Raw genomic sequence first — 25,486 nt, 5'->3', positions numbered from 1 at the left:
TAAGCAGGAAAAGACTAGGGACCCTAGCCTAACTGCTGGCTCTGTTGCAGAAACCAGTACTCAAGAAACCAAGCACCACACTCACAGAGTTGGAGAACTCAGATTTATTACGCTGGCGGGCCCATAGGAGTTAACACTCCAAGCTCTGAGCCCCAAACAAAGGAATTACAGAGATTTTGTAGACAGACTACAGTGGGCAATGTTAGCTGTTAATAGGCTGGTTTAAACTAAGGGGTTTCGCATGCACGGGTACAGTGGTCAAGATGGGGAGGGGGATGCCTGGCCTGGACAAGCATGATTAAGCAGGTTTGCAGGGGCTGGGTGATTGCAAAGAGCAGGACAAGGGTGAGTGAGATAAACTCCAGTTCCTAGTATTCCAAGTCCCCACTTTCTGAGACTACACGATCTATGCGATCTAGACTTTGCAAGGGGCAAGCTGAGTTACAGAGACAGAAGTAAGCTATGTAAAATTTTAACTTTTCCTCTTCAGCTCCACTGTGGTCCAGTGGTTGGGACTCCCAGTCTGGTAAAGTAAGACCCTGCTTCCAGCAATGGCTCCCTGCTGCTTGCTGCAAGCTGGCACTTACTGCTGTGTGCGTCCGAAATCAGTTCCACCACAGTTACCTCTGAACCCCTTTCAGTGCACTGGGCAAGGGCCCTGACTCAGGAGGATCCATCTCTGGATAGAGAGAGAAAAATCTCTCAAAGTCTCATCAGCTGGTTGTCCTCAGTGTAAGTCCCTTACCTAAAAATAACCACTGGGCAACCAGCTATGTCTCCCAGACTTGAAACACATTACCATAAATACTTGTAACATCCTGCAGAGTAACTCTGGCCGTTCTCACAGGCAGATGTGCAGTCTCTGTAGGGGAGGGCACTTGCCCAGGATAACCCAAATAGCAGAGTTGGTGGTCGCCCCAGGTAATCTGATCCAAGGCCCATCTCTTCCCCACCCTTGCAAAGCCGTGTTGTGGGCAGTGTTAATGGTTGAGGACGTGCAGCAGTGTGGAGGAGAGGGCCAGCCACCAGCGTCCTTCCTGACCACAGGAGCCCAGCTCCTGGCACCCCTTGCAGGGCCCAGGCCTAGTGGCTCTGCCCCTAGATGTGGTCAATGACAGCAGAACCTTCCCCTGCAAATTGAATTGAGCACCATAGATGCCTCTAGACTGACTTACATGGAGCCCAAGAGTGCTCCTACCATAGCCCCCATGCTTCATCTCCAAGATGCTCTTCTTCTGAATCCTCAGAAGAGCCAGGACTGGGAGCATGAGTGCATGGCCGGGAATGCAGAGGTCCTAGCTGGGGGCTGCCCCAGGGCAGACTCTGTTGGTCAGAGACAGGCAAATTGTGCTTCCCACACGCAAAATGTGGTGCCCTGGGCAGGGCCCTGACTTCTGCTTCCAGATGTGGCCAGAACAATCTCAGAGCCACTCAGCAGTCCCCTGTCCCCCGCCCACAAGGCTCCAGCCTAGGGGAACGACAGTTCTTGTTTTATTTTCTCCCCAAGCATGGGTTAAGGAAGTGCATGGAGCCATGCTAGCCTGCTCCTCCAGAAGCTGGACTGGATCGGGGCCCTCATGGGGCTACAGATACATGAGTCAGAGACCCTCCTCTGTCTTTCTTTTAGGCAAGCAGATAATAGGGAATGCCAGCCTCCAGCAGGAGCCCCTGTACCCAGGTCAGAAAGGAGAAGGTGGCCTAGACTTCTCTCCCAGCTATAGCCTGGAGGGAGGAGCAAAAGCAGCCTCCTGTCCCTACCAGGGATCCCCACAACCAGGCTGCAAGATTAGCCAAGTCTGCCTGAGCTCCAACCTTCCAGCCCAGAGGCCCTGAGCCCCCAAGCTGCCCCAAACTGGGCCCATGGTCAGCTCAGCTGGGTCCTCTCTCCCAGCGCCCCAGATGCCAGCTCCAACCAAGAAGCTGCATGTGTCTCCTCTGCTCCTCAAAGGGCAGGTTTGCTTGTGGAGATGGGAGACAGCCAGCCTGAGCAAAGCAGCTCAAGGACCCTGGGCCTGACAGGACCCATGACTCCTCACACACTTGTGGAGACACTGAACAGGCTATCTCCAAACATGGGCATTGAGGCTCCCAGCAGTATCCCAAAGTCTACACCGAAATCTAGCATCAAAACTAGAAACACACACACCCACTCCATTGTGGCTGCAACTCCCACCTGTGTACAATCAGCTATGAGAGGCAGGAGCAGGAAAGGGAGGCCCCACCTTTGTAGCCAGGTGACGGCTCACCGAGGTGTCCCTTTGATGTAGAACAGAGAGACTCAGCACGCACTCAAGGTGGAAACAGAAAAGGATGGATTGTAAGGTCACCTTAGACTCTTCCCTGGCTCTCAGCTCGCTGCTGCCAGGATTCACCCACAGGCCTTCCTCTCTCCAGCCTGGACCAGCCTCCTCGGTGCAGCATAAACATGGCCACCAGAGGGCGCAATCACCCCCTCTGAGCTTGCTGCATATCTTCCCGATCGCTTTAGGAATGAACATTCCCCAGGGTTGCCACCTCTTAGGAATCTGGTGCCAGTCAGCAATGAAGCAGGCTTGCAGATTCCCTGCCTGCCCTTGAGGCACCCTAGGTCCTGCTGGTGAGGGAGATAGATCCTGAGGCCAGTTACAGAGGAATGCCAAGCTTGAATTGAAAGGGTCAGAAGACCCAGTCTCTTCTCTGGGAAGGACCAAGACCTCACTGTCTGGAAAAGATGCCAGTGAACACAACTGCCCTTAGCAGCTTTCCCCCTAACTCTGCCAGCCTAAGCCCTGTGGGCCCTCCCTTTTCCTCCATGATGATTACCCCCAATCACCTCTTGCTCCCCCACTTTGTTTTAGGCCTGGTGAATTCTCCCCTATTTCCTCCAGTGAGCTCAGGTTTAGCTGTTGGCCTTCCAGCAGCATTTATTTGTGTGCCTGCTCTATGCCAGGAGGCCAGGCAGAGTGGTGGGATCGCAAAGGGAGGCAAGTTGGGGCATCCCAGGCAGAGAGGCAAGATGGGGGGTGGTGTGGGGGGTGGGGAGGTAGGGGTAAAGGAGTGCTGGGCAGTCACTCTGTGCTATTCGGCTGTTGTGGGCCCCCGGCAGAAGTTCCGGTTATAGAAGTGGCGGTTGTCCCTGGTCAGGGCCATGCCCAGGTTGGCCCAGAAGCTACCCTGGCCACTGGGCTGGTGGGGCCAGAGGAGGACGCTCTGGCGGCAGAGGCGCTGGCGCAGCCGCACGTAGCGGGACCGGTAGGCGGCGGGGCGCAGGATCACCAGCACCACGACATCCTTGCGGTCCTCCAACAGGCGCTGCTGGGCCAGCAGGAAGCTGGCCCGCAGGAGGCCGCTGACCCGGTCCGTGTGGTCCAGCACGAACATGGTCTTGCGGCTGCTGTAGACCGAGGCCCACAGGTTCTCGAAGAGCGTCTTGCCAGGGAGCCAGTCTCGCTCCTCCAGGCAGAGGCGGAGTGCCCGGCGCCCACGGCGCTCCTCCAGCTGCACGCGCAGCTCATTGTACACCCAGTCGGCCACTGCGCTTTGCACCTTGTCGAAGACCACGAAGGCATCGTAGAGCAGGGTGTCCTCACCCCGCCGCCGCCCCCGTCGGGGCAGACGGGCCAGACACAGGTGGAAGCAGTACCAGAGGTCCCAGCCACAGAGGTGGTGCAGCATGGGCACTGCCAGACCCAGCGCCACCATTAGCAGCGAGAGGCCAAAGCAGTCCAAGGAGAGGGTCTCGTCCAGGCAGAGGCGCAGGTCCTGTGCGAAGATGCTGCGGCCCTGGAGCTGGCCTGGACTGCCACACTTGACGCGCCTGGTCAGCCCAGGCACAGCTGCCTGCATCTCCAGCAGGAAGTCCACGAAGGCTGCCCCGCAGGCGCAGTGGAGCGGGTTGGCACTCACGTCTAGGATTTTCAGGGTCTTCACTAAGTAACCAAACCAGGAGGGCTCCACCGTCTTCAGGGCATTGGCGCTGAGGTTAAGCTCTTTCAGCCCCGTGGCGAGGACGAAGAAGCCGGGGGTCACAAAGCCGATGCTGTTGCTGCTCACGTCTAGCTTCCGGAGCCAAGTGCCACGTGGCAGGCTGCCATTGCTCAGGGCCTTCAGCTGGTTTCCCGCCAGATCCAGGGCTTCCAGCCGGGGCAGGAGGGTCAGGCTGCTCCAGTTGAAGAAGGCCAGGTTATTGTCCCGGAGACGCAGCTGCTGCAGGCTCTTGGGCAGGTTGTCCAGGTGACGAGGCAGGAGGGTGTGCAGATGGTTCTTGGACAGGTCCAGCCAGACCAGGTTCCTCAAGCCTTTGAAGAAGCAGAGATAGAGGTCTCCCTCGGCCCACATCTGGCTCAGGGAGTTGCCGCTGAAGTCCAGGGCGCGCAGCGAGGTGCTGCTGAGCTTCTGTGACACGCGGCTGTGGATGCCGTTGTGCGCAAGGCTGAGGTAGTGCAGGGAGGGCAGCTGGGCCACAAAGCTGAGGTTGTGGCCCACGCCCTGCATGCTGAAGGGCTGGCTGTTGTAGCTGAGGTCCAGTGCCTCCAGCTTTGGCAGCTCCGTGAACGAGCGCCCATGGTACAGGTCCAGCTTGTTGTGGGACAGGTCGAGCACTCGCAGGCTGGTCAGCGGCACGAACTGGGAGCCATTAACCGCCTGTGAGATGCTGTTGTGGCTCAGGCGCAGGCACTGGAGGCGGGAGAGGCGGGTAAACATCTCCTGCTGGATCGTCACCAGGTTGTTTCGTGACAGGTCCAAGGTGAAGTTGAGGTTGCAGCTTGGCATGAAGTCCTTTGAGCTGACGGCATCCAGCGGGCCTGGAGCGAGGTCCCTGGGTGACCGCCAGACTTCCACCTTGCTGTCCACCTCCCCCAGGGCGGCCACCGGCGTCGCAGCTCCGCTGATGCGGTTGTCCGACAGGTCCACGAAGAGCAGGCTTGGAAAGGCCCCAAAGATGCTGAGCTGGGCCTGGTTGATGAAGTTCAGCTGCAGACGCAGACTCTGCAGCTTGGGCAGGTGGGTCAGCGGCTGGAGCGTGGTGTTGGTGAGGGAGCGGAAGAAGATGCCGTGCATGTCCAGCTTCTCCAGGGACTTCAGGCCCCCAAAGGAGGACGCCAGGTGCAGATGGGCGAAGGACACCTTCTTGTGGTAATTGAAGGACAGGTTGAGTCTGCGCAGCTGGGGCAGGTCCCAGAAGATGGTGGTCTTGGTGATGTAGTCATAGAGGAAGTTCTCACTCAGGTCGAGCACTTGGAGCCTGTCCAGGCCACGGAACCAATCTTCCTCTAGTTTGTAGAGAGAACTGTCCTTCAACACTAGGCCTTCGAGGCGGCTCAGGTGGCTGAAGGTGTTGGGGTACAGCTTGGGGAAGTTCTTTGGGCACTCCCTGCAGGGGTTGCGGGCGTGGTCACAGCGGCGGCAGTTCCCGCCCACGTCAAGCACGCGCAGGGCGGTCAGATTGGCCAGGTCCTCGGGTGCCAGGGTGACAATGTGGTTGTAGGACAGCAGCAGGGTGTCCAGGCTGGGGGGCAGGCAGCGGGGTACCTTTGTGAGGTTGTTGTACTTGAGCGACAGGTGCGTGAGGTTGCCCAGGCCGAGGAGGGCGCCTGGGGCCACCTCCAGTGCCCGCTGGCAGGGGTTCTTGTAGTAGCAGTTACCGTCCATGTACAGAAAGCGCAGGGCGTGCAGGCCAGCGAAGTGGGTGGGGTCTAGCACCAGGATGTTGGTGCGGCTCAGCGACAGGGACACGAGGGAACTGGGCAGGGCAGGCACAGTCGTGATGCCGTTGTAGCTCAGGTTCAGCTCCTCCAGGGTGGGCACAGCCAGGAAGGTGTTAGGCTCGATGGTCATGCGGCAGGGGAAGTGCATGGGGCTGAGGCCGGCCGGCGGGCAGTTCCACTTGAGGTTGAGGACCCGCAGGTTGGACAGGTGGACGAAGTCGGAGTCGTGCAAGTGGTGGATGCGGTTGGAGACTAAGGAGAGGCTGGTGACATTGGCCCGGGGCGCTGCGGCCGAGAAGTGCGGCACGGACTTCAGGAACAGCCAGTTGCAGTTCACCTGACCACGGGGCTGGAGTTCACAGGGCAGGAAGGCAGGCAGGGTGCCCTGGGCCAGGGCCGCTGCCAGTGCCACCGCCTGCACCAGGAGAGAAAGGGGGTGCGGGGCACAATAGGGGCCCTGCAAGGTGGGCGCCGGGTGAGGACACGGCCCCAGCTCCACCTCCTCTGCCCCATCTCCCTGGGGGTTTCCCAGAAGGGCTCCCACCTCCGTCTCTCCCAGCCCTCCTGGGAGGTTCCTGTTTCTCTATCCACTGCCCATCATATCTCCAAGGCCCATGGGGAACTTGGACTCAGATCTGAGACCCAGCCTTTGACTCAGAGAAAGGAATCAGAGCTCATCCTGAGACCTGCAATCTAGACTCATGATGGAGGCTTTCACTCAAAACTAAACCCTAGCTGGACAGGAGAGCCAGGTTGGTGGTCAACAGGCCCCCCAGGCTCACCCTCGCTTCCCCCCTTCCATTTCCTCAGAGGTCATTTCTCTTTCCTCCCAAGCAAAGAGGCATCTTCCCTTCCCTCTAGCACCCCTGAAAACCTCCCTATGCTCTCTGTCAGGCTCCCCCCAACCACTCCTGCTCCATTTGGCCAAGATGTGGGAATGAAGGTCTCCTGATGGGGTTCAGGCTGGCCACTGCCCAGGGCCTTAGCCAGGATGACCACTGCCCAGCTCTTTCATGCCTTGCCCACCTTACCCAGCACAGGCACTCAAACTGCTGTGGGTCAGAATGAATTGGAGGGAAAATTGGGCAGCAAAGAGCAAACAGGGCACAGCCCTGGCATCCCCCTGGCTTGCAGCCCAGCACTACCACCACCAGTGAGCCCAGCACCACCACTGAGAGCAGCCCTTAGCCCCAGCCTCCTCACCCAAGCAGTGAGTTTGGGTCTCGTGGCTCATGACTTCAGGGTTCAGCACGTTTCCCCAGAGCCACCTGGGTGACTGTCCCTTTCATCCACCCTTGTCTGTAGCTCCCAAGCCCATGTTTCTCCCCATCACTTCCTCCCCACCTCATCCCCTTCCCCGGGGGCCGAGGGCTGCTGACCTACCATGACAGGGAATGCAGCTTGTCCAGAGGGTCTAGCGGGCAGGTTGGGCGGCAGCTGCAGGGAAGGATGCTTGGAGCCCACTTCCCGTGCCGACGGCTCAGAGAACAGAGGAAGTGAGAACTTGGTAATAACGTAGTAGCCCCCTTCCTCCCTACGCTCATGGCAGGGGTGGGGTGTAGGGGACACAATGAGTCAGAGAGGCCATTTGCATAGTCAGGTGGCAGATCGCTCCGTCACCCCTTCCTCTTTCTACTCCCCGCCCCCCACCCAAGTCTGTCCGAACCATCTGTTACATCCCATGTGGGCCTCGCACCTGTCCTCTGGGAAGTCTGGGGAGAAGTGAAGGCCCAGAGGTCAGTCTAAAGTTGGCAAGAGATTAGGAGCAGTGTCAGACCTGTTGGGGTATGCCCCAGCCTTCTCAGCCCCTGCCCCCACCGGGCAGCACTCAGGCCGGCAGCTCCTGCACTGCCCTTTCCTGCCCTGAGGTGCCAGTCCTAGAGCTTGTGTGTCATGCCGGGCCTGGCGTATGGGGCAGGGGGCAGCATTGGCCTTGCCCAGGGTCATCTGCCCCTGCCACAGCTGCCGCTTCCTCCAGGAGCAGGCCTTTCTCTGCATTCCCAGAGCACCATCAGAGCACAAACCCCACCGCTGGATCAGCTGAGACCTCCTGGCTCATCCTCCCCTGAGGCTCCTCCCACAATCCTTCTGACCAGGTGATTGCAACAGATCACTCAGGCCCAAAGCCACAGAGTGACCCGGGACCCTCAGCAAGTCCTGCTGGCTCCATGTTCAGAATCTGCCCATATTCCACCCCTGCCCCCACCTTCACATCCACCAGCCTGGTCTGAGCTGCCATCTCCTCTTGGCTAGACCAGTGCAGTTGTCACCTCCTCAGGACTGTCCTGCTTCTGCTCTCAAGCTCCACAATAGGTTCTTATTAGGCCCCTAAGTCACATTAGGTCCCTCCTCTGCTCAGACCCTCCATGGCCCTTTCTGGGGTCAGAGCAACAGTCCACACAATAGCCAGCAGGGTCCTATGGTATCTGCCTGCCCCTTGCTCCCTGCCCAGTCTCCAGCCACACTGGCCTTCTGGCTGTGGCTTGAACACATGCATGTAATTCTCCTGTCCCAGGGCCTTTGAACATACTATTCCCTGTGTCTTGAAGTTCTTTTTCCAGACACTCACATGGCCCCTCCCTCACCACCCTTATATCTCTAGTCACACATTACCCTCTCAATGAGGCCTTCTCTGATCTTCTTATAAACCCCCTACCCCAGACGGAGTACTCCTGAGTTCTTTTACCTAATTTGTTAACATTTTTGTTTTGTTTGCAAATAAAGAGTTTATTTGACGTGTTAGAAATTGCAGTTCTGGAGACACAGATTTGAGTAAAATGAAAGAGTGTTTCAGGGAAGAGAAAGAGTTCAGGGGATCATAAAGGCAAAAGCCATAAGGTTGTTAAAGTTGTCTGTAGGTGCCCAACACTTGCTGAATTCATAGGTCTCCGCAGTCAGTCCTGGGCAGGCACAGAGAGTGTCTCTGAGTGATGGCTAAGTGAATTAGGGAAAGGATGAACAAACGAATAGGGTTTCTGGCAGGATGGGGCAGGGCTGGACATCTGCTACCCCTGCTTCTCTGTGCCCGCCTCTAGGTGGGTGTCATGGCAGGCAGGCTCCAAGCTGCCAGGCACCCAGCTGGTGCGCAGGCCCAGGGGGTTTGACAGCGTGGGAACAATGGCATAGTCCTCCTGCCCACTTGAGAACCAGTGTTTGGGGTGGGAAAGATCATGACACCTTCTGTGGGTCCTGGCTTGGTTTCCAGCTCCACTCCCTACAATTCTATGCGCTTCAGTAGAGGCAAAGAAAGGCCCCAGGGATGGGACCCTGCCCTGAGTCCCAGCCCAAGAGGCACTTTGCAGGAAAAGGACAGTGCCCATGCAGCAGGTGAATCCATCATTGGTCCCATCCATCCCCTCCCCCACACTCTTCCCATCTGGGATGGCAGGGGTCTTCTACACACTTCTCAGAGGCAGAGAACGAAGTTCTGGCTGCTGCTGAATTCCAAGCCCAAGGGAGATTCCCCCAGAGTCCCTGGGACCAGAAACCTAGGCCCTTTGGGACAAGAGAGGTACCCAAGGTACTCAAGAGGGGGCCAAGGAACTGACAGCGAAGCCTGCACATGCACACACGGACACAGCTCTTCCACATACCTGCAGCCAGGTGGGCTGGGGCTCCACCCAGCAGGCCCACAGGCCCCTTCTGCATTGTGTGTGTGTGTGTGTGTGTGTGTGTGTGTGTGTGATGGGGGGAGCAGGTCTATGCCCAGGGCCTCCCCATACCCAGGGCCAGAGGTGGTCCCTCAGGGCCAAACTCAGCTATTGATTTAAAAATATTTTATTCTTTAAAAAATACAGCATTCAACCATCTCGTCCTGCGGTGACCCCCTGCCCCAGCCCCGAATGACCTTGTGGCCAAAGGGTTCTGGGCCGTGCTGGGGCCCTAGTCTCAGCTCCCCTGGGGGCTTGGTTCACGCCAGGCCCCCCACCCAGCTCCTTCAACTAGCCGGGCAGGGTCCCCAGATGACCTGGGCACAGGGATGAGAGGCAGGGACAGCAGTGGGGGAGGGTCACAAAATGCCAGCCCAGTGGCCCTCGGAAGCTGCAAGGATGTTCGGTTACCAGCCTTCCCACCCATAGGAGGCAACCCCCACCCCAGAGCCCGGGCGCAAGGAGGGAGGTGGCCGTGGGGGTGGAGTGGGGCAGCCCCACAGTTCCACATGCCAGTAGGGCTCAGGTCCCACCACCTAGCTGTCATCCCCATTCTCACCGGGGCCACGGATGAGGCGCTTATGGCCCCGCTTGCCCTCGGGGCCCCTGGGCTTGGCGAAGGCCCGCTTGGCGAGGTGCTGCTTGGGGTGCACCTCATCGTAGAGGAAGTCAGCCGTCAGCTCCGCCCCATCACCAATCTCAATCTGTGCAGGGCAAGGCATGGCTGGTCACTTCAAGGGTGCGGGGCCCTGACACACACCACCCTCGGTCACCCCCATTCCTGGGGCATCCCTTGGATCTCTCGCACTCCAGCCCTGGGGTGTCCTCCCAGATGCCCACATGAAATGCCACCCCCAGGAGCACAGAGCTGGGGGCCTGCTGGTGGGAAGCCTTGTCACCTCCCACCTGCCTTCCAAACTCAGGGAAAGGAGAGACCCGGATGTCACAGCTGGGGCTTGTTCAGGCCACCAGTGACACACACGACCCCTTGGGCCTCAGTCTCCCCCTCTATCCAACAGGGCAACGATGCCCCCTTCTCCGCCATTGTCTTGGGACTCTGACGTCCCACGTCGGGGGTGGTGACAGGGCCCGAGGGAACAACACCCACCTTCTTGGCAATCTCCAGCTGGAAGTCCTGCTCCACGGAGTCGAGGAGGCGGCTCTTGCAGCTGGAGTAGAGCATGCGCTCCTTGATGCTGCACTTGTAGCCGGGCATGGAGTAGATAAACACTGTGGGGGATGGGGAGGTGAGCTGAGGCGGGCCTGGCACTCCTGCTGCCCCACAGGCAGCCTGCCCGGCCGTGGGCCAGTATGGCTCCTGCCCGGCCACTTGAGCAGTGGGAGCCCCGCCATGGCCACTCACCCACAGACTCCAGGGGGTCACCCTCGTGGGTGTGCTTGTAGAGGAAGAAGTGGTAGCGGGCGGCGTCTCGGGGTACTCGGGAAGGTAGCTGGGCCACGTCCGTGGGCTCCGTGTGCACCAGCTCGATGGTCTCCCGCTCCAGGTCCAGCTTCTGCCGAGGGGCAGGGGGAGATGCGAGGGCACTGCGCGGACGAGGGCCCAGGCCCACCCTCCCCGACAAGAATTCCCCAAGGTGGGAAGCCGCTGTCAGCTCCTCTCCCAGGGCTCCCCTCCCCGACCCTGCCATGTGGGTCTCTCTGAAGAGGCCACTCCTGAGCCCAGGCCTAAGTCTGCCCCTTTGAACACTCTGCTAGAGAAGGAAGTCCCACCAAGGACGATGGACAGGTCGGGGGGAAGGCCTTGACCTCAGGGAGGCAGTATCTTTGGGCCAGCTCATCCTCATGGTGGAAGAGCCACTCTGTTTGAAAGGGGGAAGGCTGGACCACTGAGGCACTGGCTGGGGAAAGGGGGGTGATCAGGGGGCTGCAGAGGGAGTCTGGGACAGGAAGGGGTTCAGGGCTGAGGGGTGAACCAAGGGTGATGTGTGCACGCAGCGTGGAGGGTGGAATGAGGGACAGTGTGTGAGGCGTCCCTGCGGGTGAGTGGGGCCTGGGCTGGACAGGGAACAGACTGCAGTCACTACACACGGCAACTGTAGGAAACAGGTAGGCATGGGGGGCAGCCTGTTCCCAAGGGTACAAGGGTGAGCTGAAGTGAGCTCACGTATGGCAGCAGGAGCAGGTGGGCTACAGTGTACCCCACTGTGCGCCTGGGGCAGGGAACCGGCACCCACCAGCTGGATGTAGTTGATCGTCTTCCGTCTGAGCTGCTGAAGCGCCCTTTGGGCCTGTGGCTGCAGGGGGAATGCCAGGCCCTGCAAGGTCTGGTGTTTGCTCTCCACGCTGATCTCTGTCTTCACCTGGGGACAGGTGAACAGTGAGCGAGGCCCTTGCCTGCTCACACCAGGGGGAAGCCCACTTGGGGAGTGCAGGCTCAGCCAGCGAGGTCTGACTTGACCTGGAGGCCTTGGGCCGGGACTTCTGCCCGCCCTGTCCAGTGTGCCCACCTCGTTAATACGGATCTGCTGGAGTTCTCTTTCAGCTGAGGTCAGCGGGGCAGGTGCTGCACAGGACGACAGGTGCTTCTGGTACCCGGCAAGGGAGAGGTCGTCCTGGCCAGTGGATGCAGAGACGTAAGTGAGCTCCTTAGGGGGGCTGGCAGAAGTCCACTGAGCACCCCAGCTTGCAGACCTAGGACTCTCCCAGCCCTCCCTATTCATCCCCTGGCACCCACTTGCTCTGTAACCCTGCATAACACCCCATCTTCTGTGGGCCCATGACCCTAGCCTGGTGGGGTCCCGGTCTGGGGTGGAGTGAGGAGTGCAGCTACCTTCACAGTCCCGAACAGCTCATCCTTGATGTGGCCGCCTCCAAACTCCTTCTTCACTGTGGCCCGTGTGGCTGCATACAGCATCTTCAGCCGCACCTGAAGGGTGGGGGCCAAGCCATGAGACCTCTCTCCAGGCAGGGCTGCCCATCCAGGAACAGGCAGGAGCCTCTGGGTGGGGACCAGGTCCCCTCATTGTGCCCACGCACCCAGCAGAGGGCGCAGCACAAAGGTGAGGCTGCAGTAGGGTGGTCCGGACAGCAGAGGGAGCCCTCATCCAGCGCAACCTTTGCCTCTCAGAGCCAGGCTGACCAGGCTGGTAGGCTCTGAGAAGCCAGGCTCCCAGTGCAGGACCTTGCCCCTCCCTCACTCATATTCCCTAGAGCAGGATCTGACGTCTCCCCCTTTAGACTCCCCAGGGCAGCACCACGTTATCTCAATCGGACCCAGCTTCCCCCCTCCTCCGATCCCGAGGCTGGGCAGGGGTTCTGAGGACTCACGGGGGAATTATCAGGTGACCAGGCGAGGAAGAGCCACTCAAAGCCCTGGGCATTCTGTGAGTCCAGGCGGTAGAGCAGGTAGCAAGGCTGTTGGGCATCCAGCAGTGGTAGCACAGCCCCGTCATAGTCCTGGTCCCAGCAGCCCACCAGCTCCCGAAAGGCGCCCAGCACGAGCTGTTCTGGGGGCAGAGGCCAGGTGAGCCAAGGAGTAGCCATGTCCCACAGCCACCTCTCACTGTGGGCCTCGGCCGCTGGAGGTGACTCAAACCCACTGACCACCCTCCCTGCCTTCCCCTGAAGCCTGTCTGGGACTCAATCAGTGTGTGAGTGAGTGAATGAATGAGGGAGCAGAGCTGCCAGCCCGAGGCTGCTCCCTCTACACACACACACACACACACACACACACACACACACGTACGTACACACAAATGGCCTTGAGAACATGCCAACAGATGGCTGCTCCCTCTACACACACACACACACACGTACATACACACAAATGGCCTTGAGAACATGCCAACAGATGACCCAACATAGACAACCGCACCAAGACACGCAGCCGTGTACCCACAGCCACCAACAACGTGGCCCCTCACAGACACCCACACACCTCACCCCACTGGAGTATACTCAGTGGACGGCCCCATTGTGCCACCTCCGGCCCCCTCCTCCCTCAGCCTGGGGCTCCAGCAGACCCCCCGGCACACCCTTCTTAGAATGAACATGCTGTTGGAAGTACGGTCACAGCCTCAGGCCACAGGGATCTGCAGGCAAAAAGGCTTGTGGGAAAGAGGTAGACAGGGGCTCCCACCAGACACTGTAGAAGCAGCTGTACCCTGCTGCCCTCCACGAGCTGTAGTCCCCTTCCCCAAAAGTAACCAATCAAAAGCAGCCAAGCTCTTCATACCTAGGGCTGACCAGTCCTGCCACCTTCCTGGCTGGCGCAGAGTGGCTGAATGGACACACACTTGACCCACCAACCCCACCAGGGGTCTTAGTGTGGCACCAAACACCAGCACATGTGTGCCCAGGCTGGAGGAAGAAATGGGGTAAGTGGACAACTACCACCCAGCCAGAGGGTACCAGCACCTGACCACCAAGCCCTCCTAATGGAGGCAAAGGGCTGGCTATCCAGGAGTGCCTACAAGCTGGGCCTGCCAGCCCATCCACCTCCCTCTGGCCTTGGCCTCCTCACCTATCCTCCCAGAACTCAGATAGATCAAGGCTGAAAACCAGCAGTCACAGGCTGACCAAGGCCGGGGAAGGTTGGCGGGGCGGGGGGAGCAGCGGCTGGGCAAGAGCACTGCCAAAATTGTTTAATTTGTTGCCAACATTTTTCAAAATGGAAAGTCTGATGTAACAAGTGGAATTCCTGGCTTTTCTAGAAAAATCAGGAAGATCAAGCCACACTCAGCTAGGCTGCCGGTCAGGAGGCCTGGACCCTCTGGGGCTCCCAGGTGTCCAAGAGCAGAATGCAGATAAGGGCCCACGGAGAGACTCCTCTTGCTCAATGTCTCAGGGATATGCTGTCTGGGAGGTGACAGGGAAGGCTGAGGTCTGGGGTCCATAAGTGCATCTCTTTGGAGGAGTGCAGGGGGCTGACCTACCCCAATATCCCCGACCTAGCCTCTGAGGGCATCTGAATTTGGGGACCCTGGACACTGTCCAGCAGAGCTTTAGCTCTAAAGCCTGGGTGAATTCTCGGTCTGGGCAGACCCAGCTTTGACCCAATTCAGCATGTGAAAAGTCAGCTGGGCACCAAGCCAATTCAGGAAGCACCCAGAAGGGCCCACTACTGCATGGCTACCAAGAAGGGCTGGAAGGATTTGTGGGGGCCTGGCCCATTTCCAGTTCTGGAGTCTGTACCCCTCACCTCCAGGGACAGTCCTGTACCCCAGGACTTCTCTACCCAGAGCTCCCCAAGCCTCAGTCTAATCCCCTGCCTCGCCAAATTCCCTCCCCACTTTAGGCCTCAGCTCAAGCTCACTCACACCCCAAGCCCTGTACCTCTAGCACCACCCCCCATGGAAGCCTCAGGTGCCCCGGGTTCAAGTCATGACCCAACCAAACCTGGAATTCCTTGGTCCTGCTCTCAAAGAGACTGACACAAGTCCCTTCTCCCCACAGCGAGGGCACTTCCCCTGGGTAGGGCCCCGGCTTCTCCTTAGGAACCTTCCCAGCCAGCGGCCAAGTGAGGCCAGGCCTGTCGACCACCCAGGGTGGTGAATGGCACTAGACACCGAGGGCAGTGCCTGGCCTTACTCATCCCCTGCGACCCTGCCCTGCCTAGCCCAGTCCCCTGACAGGCCAGCAGATGACTACAGAGCCTCTGCAAAGGTTCTCCTTGCTATACCCCCAGCTCCAGTGTAACAGGAGTAAGGACCATGCCCACCACCGAGGCTCTCCTACACGGCACCTCTCATTTCCAGATGGGAGACTGAGGTCCTGAGGGGGCTGAAGGCCAACGTTCCCCCTACCTCCCAGAGAAGCAGTAAGGTCCAGCCGCCAGCCTGTCCCCTCGCCCACAGGAAGCACTCACCGTCCTCAATGACAACTTTGATGAGTCGCACAGAGCCAGCCCGTGCCTTGGCAAAGAACTCCTTCAGCTCTTCGGTGGCTACGAGAACAAGAAACATGGTGGGGGCTGAGCAGGCACGGGGCACAGTGTGGGCAGGGACACGCTTGGGGCTTGCTCTGTCCTGGGGGTCTGGTGGCGGAGCTGGGAGCCAGATTAAATACTGCCCCCCATGTGACTGGGAACCCGAGACGGCCGCTGAACGCAAGCTCCCAAATTTAGCCAGCAGAGGTGGCAGGCAGGCAGGCAGCCTGCTGGCTGGGACGGCTCTGTTGACAGGGCACATGGAGATGAGACAGCCCACCCGGGAATGGGATAGGCCAAGCCAGCCAGAATGAACAGCTCCCACCTGTTCCCTGCACCCCCAAGAAGGCCCAGCACAGGGCTAGCCTGGGTCACCCCCAGCATCCTCATATCCACAGACAAAATTACAGGAGCCCCCAACATGCGTTGACTACTATGTCTATTCACACACACACACACACACACACACACACACACACACACACACACACACGGACACAGTCCCCAGGTTGCTAATAAATTCAGACATAGGCAAATGCACAGCATGGCTAAAATATGTGTCCAGGCAAGTGGCCTGTACATAGAAACACAGAGGTACACACTGCTGCGTGCACGCGTGCACACACACACACACACGCCCAGCCCCATTCCCCCAGCCAGGCTACCTACCCTTGGGAGGCCCTGAAGAGCCAGGGCAGCCCTGGCTCAACCCTGCCAGGGGGCGATAAACCTCCACCCCCAGGCAGCCAGAAAGTGGAGTGACTCTTAGGGACTCTCCAAAACCGACCCTGACTGTGGTCCCTGAGCCACAGAGCCAAAAGGTGACAGCCAATGACCAGGAACACAGCTGCAGAGGAGAGGATCATGATCAGAGCTAGGGAAGTGTGGAAGTCACAGATCCACTGGTGGTTCAGAGCGGGAAGCAAAGGTCCAAGTTAGGAAGGACCTACTTGGGTCTCCAGAGGGGGCTGCACAGGGCCAGGCCAGCGTGACCTTGGGGCTGCCCAGGGGTCAGGAGAATTGTGTAGGAACACAGCTGGAGGGTTGAGGTCAGAGAATATTTATAGGGCCCAGACTGGCAGCTCGAGGGTGGGTGCGGGGGGGCCTTTAGGAAAACAAACTCTGGTCATGTCCTCAGGTGCCCATCATGCAGGGTGACCATGAGCATGATTCACAGGGCAGTGCTATGTACCACCCTCCAAGGCCACAGGGTGGGCGGAGTTGCAGCTAAGCTGGGCAGGCCCTTGGGGTTGACAGCAGCATGGTATGGAGACATAGCCCCACTGAGCCAGGACAGATCTGCCCCTCAGTGGACCCCAGGCCTGAGGTTCCACCAGATGTGTATGAGCTCTGACCTCACTGAACCTCAAACTCCTATATAACATGGAGTTAATACCTCCCACAGCATTAGAGCCTGTCCTAATAACAATTATTCATTTTTATTACTGCAGCGACAGCAGGGCAGGCTATTACCTGCTCAGACCTCCCCCAAGGGAGAGGCTGACACACCCCTTCTAGTGTTACCAGGACAAAGTGACACCCCAGTAGCGGAAGACACATCGCCCTCCATGACTCCTCAGCCACCATCAATAATCCAGAGGCCAGGCCTGGGACACCTGAACCTCTATCATCAAAGATTCATGCCCCCCACCTGCACCCCTGCTGCCTTGCCTCCCACCCTCTCCCAGTCAGCCTCAGGTTACAGCTCTCTCCTGCCCTGCTGTGAGGCAGCGGATCAGGACCGGCACCCAGGTACCCAGGGTGATCTCTCCTGCCACCTCCCCAGGCCAGAAATGGGAAGGGGTGGGCTGCTCCCAGACAGAAAGAGGGCTGCCAGATTTCCCTAGGCAGGCTCATCTCAGTATAAGGGAAATGAGGGCGTGAGGGAGGGCCCAGGCCACAGGACCAGTCAGCCCAGCATGGGGAGGTGGAGCCCTAACCTCTAATCCCCTCCCAGTTGGAGGCAGCAGCAATGATGAAACAAAGGGGAAGGAAGGGGTAGGTCTGGTGAGGGGTTGTTCCCTTCCGTGGGGCTGAGTCATGAAGCCGCCCCTCCAGCTCTTCTTGGAGAGGCCTGGCCCAGACCCAGGCTCCTGCTTTTTCTGGTCCTATGGGGCGTGGCCAGGGAAACCCTGTCAGGGCCAGCCACCAAGAGGCCACAACCCACAACCGCAAGCAGAGATCCAGGTGGTCAGGCTGGTCGATGGTGATGGCCCGGGGCAGGGGATCCTGGTGTGGTGGGAGGAATGGTTGAGGGCCAAACCACCAGGCTATCTGGGCAAGCAGCCTGGGCCTTCCCCAGAGCCCAGGCAGCCCTCCCAGGCCAGTGACACAGGGGGACACTGAGGTCCAGATAGGGTCAGGACACCTGGCTCCTGGCTGCTGCTTCTTCCCTGTCCTGTGGAAGGAGGAATCGGACCCTTGCGGGAGGAGGAGGATGCTCTGGGCTCTGGGGTGGGGGACCTCGCCTGGAATCTCTAGGTCAGAACCTTCTTCCTTGCCTCCAGCCTGGAGCTGGGACCTTCCAACCCTGACTGGGGCAGACTCAGGAGATCAGAGTGGAAAATGGCAGGGAGATCAGAGATCAAGGTCAGACTGGCGATTCTCCACGTCCCCACTTAGAAAACACCCGTCCCAAGTTTTCCCCAGCCTAGTTTGTGAGGGTCTTGGGAGGAGCCAAAAGGTCAGGACCCCCTCCTCACACAGACACAGCCAATAGGAGCCAGACACAGCCAATAGGAGCCATACTGTGCATCCATTGAATCCAATGAACACTGAAAGGCACCCAGATTGTGCACATCCACACAGACACCCCCAGACATGTGCACACAGTCACGAAACACCGATCACGATGATTCCATCATCCTCTGAAGACGATTCCAGCCGACAGTGTCCAATCAGCCATTAATGCATGTGCACTCGATGTACACGAGCAGTCAGATCCAGATGTGCACACATAGGGCTGTACCCCCAAGACAAGCGCACATGCGTGCACACTCCCTCAGATGTGAACATCCGGGTACACCCACTCCTGCGTGCTAATAGATGGGCACACACAGGCACATCCACCCCCAGATGGGAACACAGACGCTTCCAACCCAGCTGCGTGCCTACATGTACACCCACCCTCAACTATGCACAGTAAGTCCGCATCCCACCAAGAAATGACCACCCCAGGCGACCCGCGGCTGCAAAAGAGAACAGGAAACTTCCCCAGGCTGGGGCCGGGTGAGGAAAGAGGGGCCCGACAGCCAGGGAGGGGCCGCAGCCGCGAGCAGAGACCCTCGGCCCCCTGTCCGTTCGCCATCCGTCCTCACCGTGGATGCCGGTCTGATGCGCCATGACTCCGTGACCCGCTCCGCCCGCGCCCTCGGAGCCCTCGGCTTGGCCCCGGCCCGGCTTGGCTCGCTTGCACTCGAAGGAGAGGAAGGAGGATGTGGTGGCGGCCGCCCAGACTCGCGCAGCTTCCCGGGCGGTGCCGCAGGACCGGCCCCCAGAGCGCCCCGCCCATGACGGGCGAGGGGCGGGGACTCAGGGCCGCGCGTGCGCATAGTGGGCGCTTGGTTCCGGGTGGGCCTAAGACGGAATGGATCGGATTGTACGCGTGCTTGCGCGTGCAGTCTGTAACCGAAAATAGGTCCAGCGTGTGGCTGAGCGTGTGTGTCTGTGCACCCACCCTGATCCGAGTGGCCTGGCGCTGGGGCGTGCCCGTCAGTCCCAGCCAGGTGGGTTTCAGGTGAGGGAGCCGCGCTTACCCCAACTTGTGGCCTTGAAGGGGGTGGAGGCGTGTGTTTGAGTGGCATCCCTTTCCTCTGAGACGTTTCTTGAGCACCTCCTGTGAGGCCTGGGGTCCTCGAGGCGTCTCGACCCGCCGGCCCTGCCCTAGCAGTGGGAGCCCAGACAGACCTTGTACTGGGCAGTCAGCAAATGAACAGAGTCTGTGGCAGTGAGCAGAGATTAAGGGACCCTCAGGAAGAGGTGAAAATTGAGTGGAGACCTGGAGGAAAGTCTGGTAGAGCAGAGTTTTCCGAGAAGAGGAAATTGCATGTGCAAAGCGGGTCTGAGCTTGGTGAGTCTGAGAAACTTCCCAACTCCTAATCAACTTCTGACTCCATAGCCAGGAGCGTTGCCTTCTCTGGCATCAGCCCCTGCCTGCTGGTTACCAACAGAATGTATCTTCCAGGCCACTGTGATTGAGTCAGGGTGAGCACATGATCCCAGTCTGTCCAATCAGAGCCTGTACTGGGACTTTGGTTGGGAAAGTTAGAAAGGCTTTGGGGGCTGGGGTTGCTGAGAGTTGGTGATGGACTATGTGGCCTGCCTGGTATCAGGCCTCAGCTTGAACTCCCTGCTCCTTGTCCCTACCCCATCCTAACTAGGCAGCATTGAGCCCTCCTCTGTGTGCCCTACACCCTGGGTTTCTCCAGCACACACAAAACTGAAAGATTTTTTCTTACTCATCTTCCTGTGCACACCCCTAGGACTGGGCCTGTGTAGTGAGCTCACCGTGACCACTTCAGCACTTATTATGGAACATAAAAACCACGTGTGACACTGAAACCAGCCCTTGGGAGAACAGTTCATATAGGCAAGTGCCCCCAGCTCTGAGATCTGTCACAGCCCAGATGAGGCCAGCAACACAGAGACTCTGGTTATATCAGCTTTCAGACCTGCCCACCTCCACAAGAACACTTGGCAGTTCCACAGAATCATAAGAACTTCAACCTCTTGGAAACAGGAATTAACCCAGAAAACAGATTAATAAAAAAATAATATGGTTCTGTTCCCTATTGAAATGTCCCATCACTAGATGAACTACACGGCTGTCTTAACATCAAGGTCTCCCCTGCTACCTGGTTGGCCCCACCTTGCATCATTCTCTTTATCACTACCTGATACCTAACATTTACTTGCTTATTTCTTTATTGTCTTCCACCAGTCATTAAGTTTTTGCCCCTGCTCTATGCCCAACACTTAGAACAGTGCCCAGGATTAGTGGGTGCCCAATAATATTTGGCAAAAAAAACACAATGTCTGAATGAACTATGAGTCTGTGTGTTGCACAGTTACTATGGCAGGACACATTTACTTAATACTCATGACAGTCCTACAGGGTAAGTGTTACTGTCTCCTTACAGATTTAGAATCTGAGGTTTGGAGAAATAAAGTGATTTAATCCAAGTCACAGGGCAGTGAGTGTTCCCCAAGAACCTAAGTTTCCTTTACTCAAGAAATTGGGACAAAGGATGAGAAATCCTTCTGGGCAGTGGCCCTCACTGCCTCCACTATCTTATACCTGAGTGAAAACGGTTTAACCAGAGAAAGGAACTTCCTCAGAGACTGGGATTGGGGCCCAGTCCTGCTCAGTTTCAGAGCCTATGATCCAAGCCAGGAGCCCAGGGACCAGTGGAGCATCCAAACAGACTCCATCTCTGGCTAAGATCTGGTTTCAGGCAGAAAGATGAGAAAGCTGCACACAGCTCCTCAAATGAGCCCAAGGATGATCAGGGTGTCCAGGAGCAGGTTGGTTGCTTCTTTCTTGCTGCTGTTTCTCAACACAGAGTCAGCCATGGAAATTATTTGAATGTATTTTTTTTCAGGTGGATCAAAGATTTAAAAAAATTTTTTTTTAATGAACTATTAATATAAAGGACTTCCCTGGTGGCTCAGGCAGTAAAGAATTTGCCTGCAATGCAGGAGACACGGGTTCGACCCCTGGGTCAGGAAAATCCCCTGGAAAAGGAAATGGCAACCCACTCCAGTATTCTTACCTGGGAAACCCCATGGACAGAGGAGCCTGGCAGGTTACGGTCCATGGGGTCACAAAAAGTTGGACACAACTGAGTGACTAACACACATTAATATAAAATTACTGAAACAAAGGGAGGAGAATATAAAATCTTGGAGTGGAGAAGTGCTCCTGAGTATGTTACCAAACCCAGAAACCATAAAAGAAAAAAACAAAAAATTGATTTACATTAAAAATAAAAAGTCTATTATGGGTGATTAGAGTTGTATGTATGGCAGAAACCAACACAACATTGTAATAATTTTTTAAAAAGGAAGAAAAAGTCTATATAGAAAAACTCACGATCAAAATAAAAATACAAACATAAAACTGTAACTGGCTACAAACAATATACTTGCAAATCATTTCAAAATAAAGAGTTGATTTCTTTTGCATATAAAGAACTCTTATAAATCAATAAGAAAAAGGCCAATGGCTCAGTAAGAAGACTGGGCACAGGGTACAAAAAGACCATCTATAGGAAAGGAACCACAAATAATGTCTCTCAAATCTGTGAAAATTTGATTATCCTCTCCTATTAAGTTAAAATCAATCTAGACTTGCATATTTTTTACCTATAGTTAAAGATTAAAGGTATGTGTGTTCAGTTGCTCAGTCATGTCGAACTCTTTGAGACCCCATGGACTGTAGCCCAGCAGGCTCCTGTGTCCATGGAGTTTTCCAGACAAGAATACTGGAGTGGGTTGCCATTTCCTCCTCCAGGGGATCGTCCCAACCCAGGGATGGAACCCACGACTCCTGCATCTCCTGAATTGGCAGATGAATTCTTTTCCACTAGTGCCACCTGGAAAGCCCTTAGGTAAAGATTAAAAACATTAATAAAAAACTGCAGTGGTCAAAGGATGGGGAAATAGGCTGATTGGTGCCACCTTCATGTAGGACAATATCTACAAATTATTACATATATTCCCTCTCCCCCTTTTTATTTTAAATTGTTAAATTCACGTAACATAAAATTAACCATTTTATACTGAGCCTGTGCACCACAACTAGAGAGTCCACGCATTGCAATGGAAGATCCCGCATGCTACATCTGAGACTCAAGTGAAGCCAAATTAACTAATTAAACAAACACTAAAGGGACTTCCTTGGTGGTTCAGTGGTTAATGAATCCACTTGCCAATGCATGGGACATGCGTTCGATCCCTGCTCTGGGAAGACTACCACGTGCCACAGGGAAGCTGAGCCTGAGTGCTACAACTACTGAATGCCACCACCACCATACCAGCAACCCCTGCCTAGAGTCGATGCTCTGAAACAGGAGAAGCCACCGCAATGGGAAGCCTGCAATGAAAAGTAGCCCCCGCTCGCCACAACTAGTAAAAGCTTGAGCGCAGCAACAAAGACCCAGTGCTGCCAAAAATAATTTTTTTTAAAAAAGAGTTTGCATGCCACAACTAAGTCCAGCAGAATGAAATAAATAATACATTAAAAGATTAACCATTTTAAAGTGAACAATTCAGTACATTCACTATGTTGTGCAACCACCACCTCTATCTAATTGCAAAACATTATTTATCACTCCAAAATAAAACTATATTCATTAAGCAGTTACTTCCAATTCTCCCCTACTCTCAGCCACTGGCCACCATCAGTCTCCTCTCTTTTTCTATGGATTTACTTACTTTGGATATTTAATATGTTGTTCAGTCGCTCAGTCGTGTCTGACTCTTTGGCGACCCTATGGACTGCAGCACACCAGGCTTCCCTGTCCTTCACTATATCCTGAAGTTTGCTCCAACTCATGTCCATTGTGTCGGTGATGCCATCCAACCATCTTAAAAACATAAAATATGTGACCTTTCGTGTCCAGCTTCTTAATATAATGTTTTGGAGGTTCATCTACCTTGTACAATGTATCAGCATTTCATTCTTTTTTTGTGGCTGAATAGTATTCCATTGTGCATATGTGCTACAGTTTGTTCATCCATGCACCCAGTTGATGAACACCTGGGTTGTTTCCATCTTTTGGCTGTTATGAATAGTGTTGCTGTGAACAATGAATGCCTTTGATGCCACAATTCTGTTACTAGGAGCCGATCCTACCAATATGCCCACACAAAAAATTGTAAAACAAAAAATAGAAAACTATGTAAATGTTCACACTGGGGGACTAGCTACATAAAGTCTGCGTGTTTTCAGAGACTGCTCGATTAGCCCTCGCAAGGAACAAGGCAGCTCTTCAAGAACTGATGCAAGAAAAGATAAAGGTATCTTACATGAAAACTTCAGGTGCAGGATACAGTGTAGAGTATGCTATCATTTGCATATATATATATATCTCCAACTCTTTGTGACCCCACGGACTATACCCCACCAGGCTCCTCTGTCCTTGGGATTCTCCAGGCAAGAATACCGGAATGGGTTGCCATTCCCTTCTCCAGGGGATCTTCCTGACCCAGGGATCAAACCCAGGTCTGCTGCGTTGCAGGCAGGTTCTTTCTTTACTATCTCAGTCATCATAGAGATACACTTTTTTTACCCATTCATTCATTGATGAACACAGGTTTTTTCCATGTCTTGGCCATTGTAAATAATGCTGCAATAAACATGGTGGGGCAGATATCTTTTTAAGGTAGTGATTTTGTTTTCTTCAGATAAATATCAAGAAGTAGAATTTCTGGATCATACAGTCATTCTATTTTTAGTTTTTTTGAGGACCCACTATATTGTTTTCCATAGTGGCTGCACCAATTTACCTTCCCAGCAGCAATACATGACAGTTCCCCTTTCTCCACATTCTTGCAGCACTTGTTGTCCCTGGTCTTATCTGGTTTTGTTTTGTTTTGCATGAACTTGCACATAATACCCCTGACATCTCTGGAAGGATTCACTAGAAATACAATTGTTTGACTTCAGGGAAGGAAACTGAGTCATAATGAAATGTATTAAATATTTTAAATTAAATCTAAAATAAATCTGGTTAAGAACAGATATGGGATTCAACAAAAGCCATTTTCATTTTGAGTGAAAAAAACCCACAGCCTAAAAATCTTTTTCCTTTTTCTAAGCTTGTTCCCTCCCCACCGTCCATCCCTCACAGGCTGGCTGAGTTAGCTGAGGAGAGGTCTCTGGCCAGGAGGGGGCAGGCTTGGGTTTATTTGAACAGTTGGGAGAAGGGTGTCACTGAAGAGTGAGGAATTGCATATCCTTCAGGGACGACTCAACCCAGACTCACCCCAAGGAACCTCACCTACAACTTCAGAGATTAGACACAGAAGAGCCTGGAGGCTTCACGGACACAGAAAAAGGCAGATACAAGCCATTCCAAGTCCTGGGAGTGACGGGGCAGCGGATTTCAGCAGCAGTAACAGCCCCAAAACAATGAACAGAGCAGTCAGAAAGAATTCTGGACTGAAATATTAAATAAAAAGCAAAGGCAGGGACTTCCCTTCCCTAATAGTCAAGTGGTTAAGACTTCATGCTCCCAATGCAGGGGACCCAGATTCGATCCCTGGTCCAGGAAGTAGATCCCACCCATTGCAAGGAAGATCCCACATGCTACAATTAAGACCTGGCACAGCCAAATACATTAAAAAAAAAAAAAGGAAAAGCAAAGACAGAATACAAGCTCTTTCAGACTTACAAGGACCCAGAAAATTACCAGGACCCAGTCAACCTTTCTTGGACGTACCAACCCTTTTGCTGAAGCGAAATAACAGAGTAAACCAAGAGAATCAGTCCTGGGATCCAGACAACAGCAGAGGCTCCCAGGAGCCTACAGAGCCATAGCCTGGGTAGCACTGGAGGAATGCTCAGGCCCCCTTGGAACAGGGAGGATGGGATTGCCATCAGACTGTACATGGCTCTGAAAACTCAAAACAGTTAAGGTGGGCAACAGACCACCTGTGACTCCTGGCTGTCAGGAGCCTCTCTGAATACACCTAAGAGAACAGGATCTTCATCCACCCGGGGAGTCCGAGATGGTAAGTGTGGGGAATAGACTGTGTTTGCATTGTTGCCGCAGGTTTTAGACTTTAAAAGCCTCTGAGCCATTGCCTGATGGGATGAGGAGGTCACCCTACTGAATTGGGTTTGCCCCACTCTGGGTCACTGGTGCATTTTGTCCCAGTGACAGGTTGTAGCTCAGGTGTTCTTTGGAAAGCCTTCTCTTTGTCCCTTTCCCCTTTGAAGGCTGATTTAAGCACCATCCACCAGGACTTACCCATCACTACAGGTGAGCCCATTTCCATTAGTGCTCTTTTCTTGCTTGGGGTCTGACACACAAAGTGGGGTCAGTAAATTAGCTCCTAGGCTAATTTAGCTTGGGAGTAAATTAGCTCCCAGGCTAGCTGGAACTGAGTTACTTGAGGGACAGCTTGTTGGGCACAGCTCCTCTGCCCCAGGAACCATACTCCGTGGGTGGGGGGAACTCCCAGTGGGGCAGGGCTGGCCTCCAGGAGGAAGTAAGGACCAGTGAGCAAGTGCTGGGCTGAGACATGGAAGCGAAGGT

The 25,486-nt window shown here is 55.4% G+C and overlaps 2 protein-coding genes and 1 long non-coding RNA gene across 3 annotated transcripts; 1 reads left to right on the top strand and 2 right to left on the bottom strand.

The window, feature by feature from the left end:
- Window positions 1-89: 89 nt before the first annotated feature.
- TLR9 (toll like receptor 9) lies at window positions 90-7,930 on the bottom strand. The gene is made up of 2 exons (XM_081525167.1): window positions 7,071-7,930; window positions 90-6,144 (listed from the first exon to the last, which is right to left on the bottom strand). Exons 1-2 carry the CDS (start codon window positions 7,071-7,073, stop codon window positions 3,058-3,060), a joined length of 3,090 nt encoding a protein of 1,029 aa, XP_081381293.1. The 5' UTR covers window positions 7,074-7,930; the 3' UTR covers window positions 90-3,057.
- A 1,518-nt stretch (window positions 7,931-9,448) lies between these two features.
- On the bottom strand, window positions 9,449-18,650 carry TWF2 (twinfilin actin binding protein 2). Its single transcript, XM_081525193.1, has 9 exons — window positions 18,542-18,650; window positions 15,165-15,242; window positions 12,626-12,804; window positions 12,129-12,224; window positions 11,806-11,910; window positions 11,533-11,658; window positions 10,701-10,851; window positions 10,446-10,567; window positions 9,449-10,041 (listed from the first exon to the last, which is right to left on the bottom strand). Exons 1-9 carry the CDS (start codon window positions 18,564-18,566, stop codon window positions 9,874-9,876), a joined length of 1,050 nt encoding a protein of 349 aa, XP_081381319.1. The 5' UTR covers window positions 18,567-18,650; the 3' UTR covers window positions 9,449-9,873.
- Window positions 18,651-18,847: 197 nt separating this feature from the next.
- LOC145519954 (uncharacterized) lies at window positions 18,848-20,009 on the top strand. The gene is made up of 2 exons (XR_014064057.1): window positions 18,848-19,293; window positions 19,706-20,009. It is a non-coding gene; the product is annotated as an uncharacterized LOC145519954 (long non-coding RNA).
- The last annotated feature ends 5,477 nt before the right edge of the window (window positions 20,010-25,486 follow it).

This window comes from Giraffa tippelskirchi, chromosome 9 (assembly GCF_054371585.1).
Source record: "Giraffa tippelskirchi isolate mGirTip1 chromosome 9, T2T-mGirTip1v1.2.pri, whole genome shotgun sequence".
Classification (NCBI taxonomy): domain Eukaryota; kingdom Metazoa; phylum Chordata; class Mammalia; order Artiodactyla; family Giraffidae; genus Giraffa; species Giraffa tippelskirchi.
The sequence above is the reverse complement of the archived record's forward strand: the minus strand, read 5'-3'. Positions and strand labels throughout refer to the sequence as shown.

Coding starts and splice junctions, on each gene's coding strand:
- TWF2 (XM_081525193.1), bottom strand. CDS start 18,566: ATGGCGCATCAGACCGGCATCCACG. Junction 11,659..11,805: donor AGCAGATCCGTATTAACGAG/GTGGGCACACTG, acceptor ACCTGTCCCCAG/GTGAAGACAGAGATCAGCGT. Junction 10,568..10,700: donor TGACCCCCTGGAGTCTGTGG/GTGAGTGGCCAT, acceptor CATCCCCCACAG/TGTTTATCTACTCCATGCCC.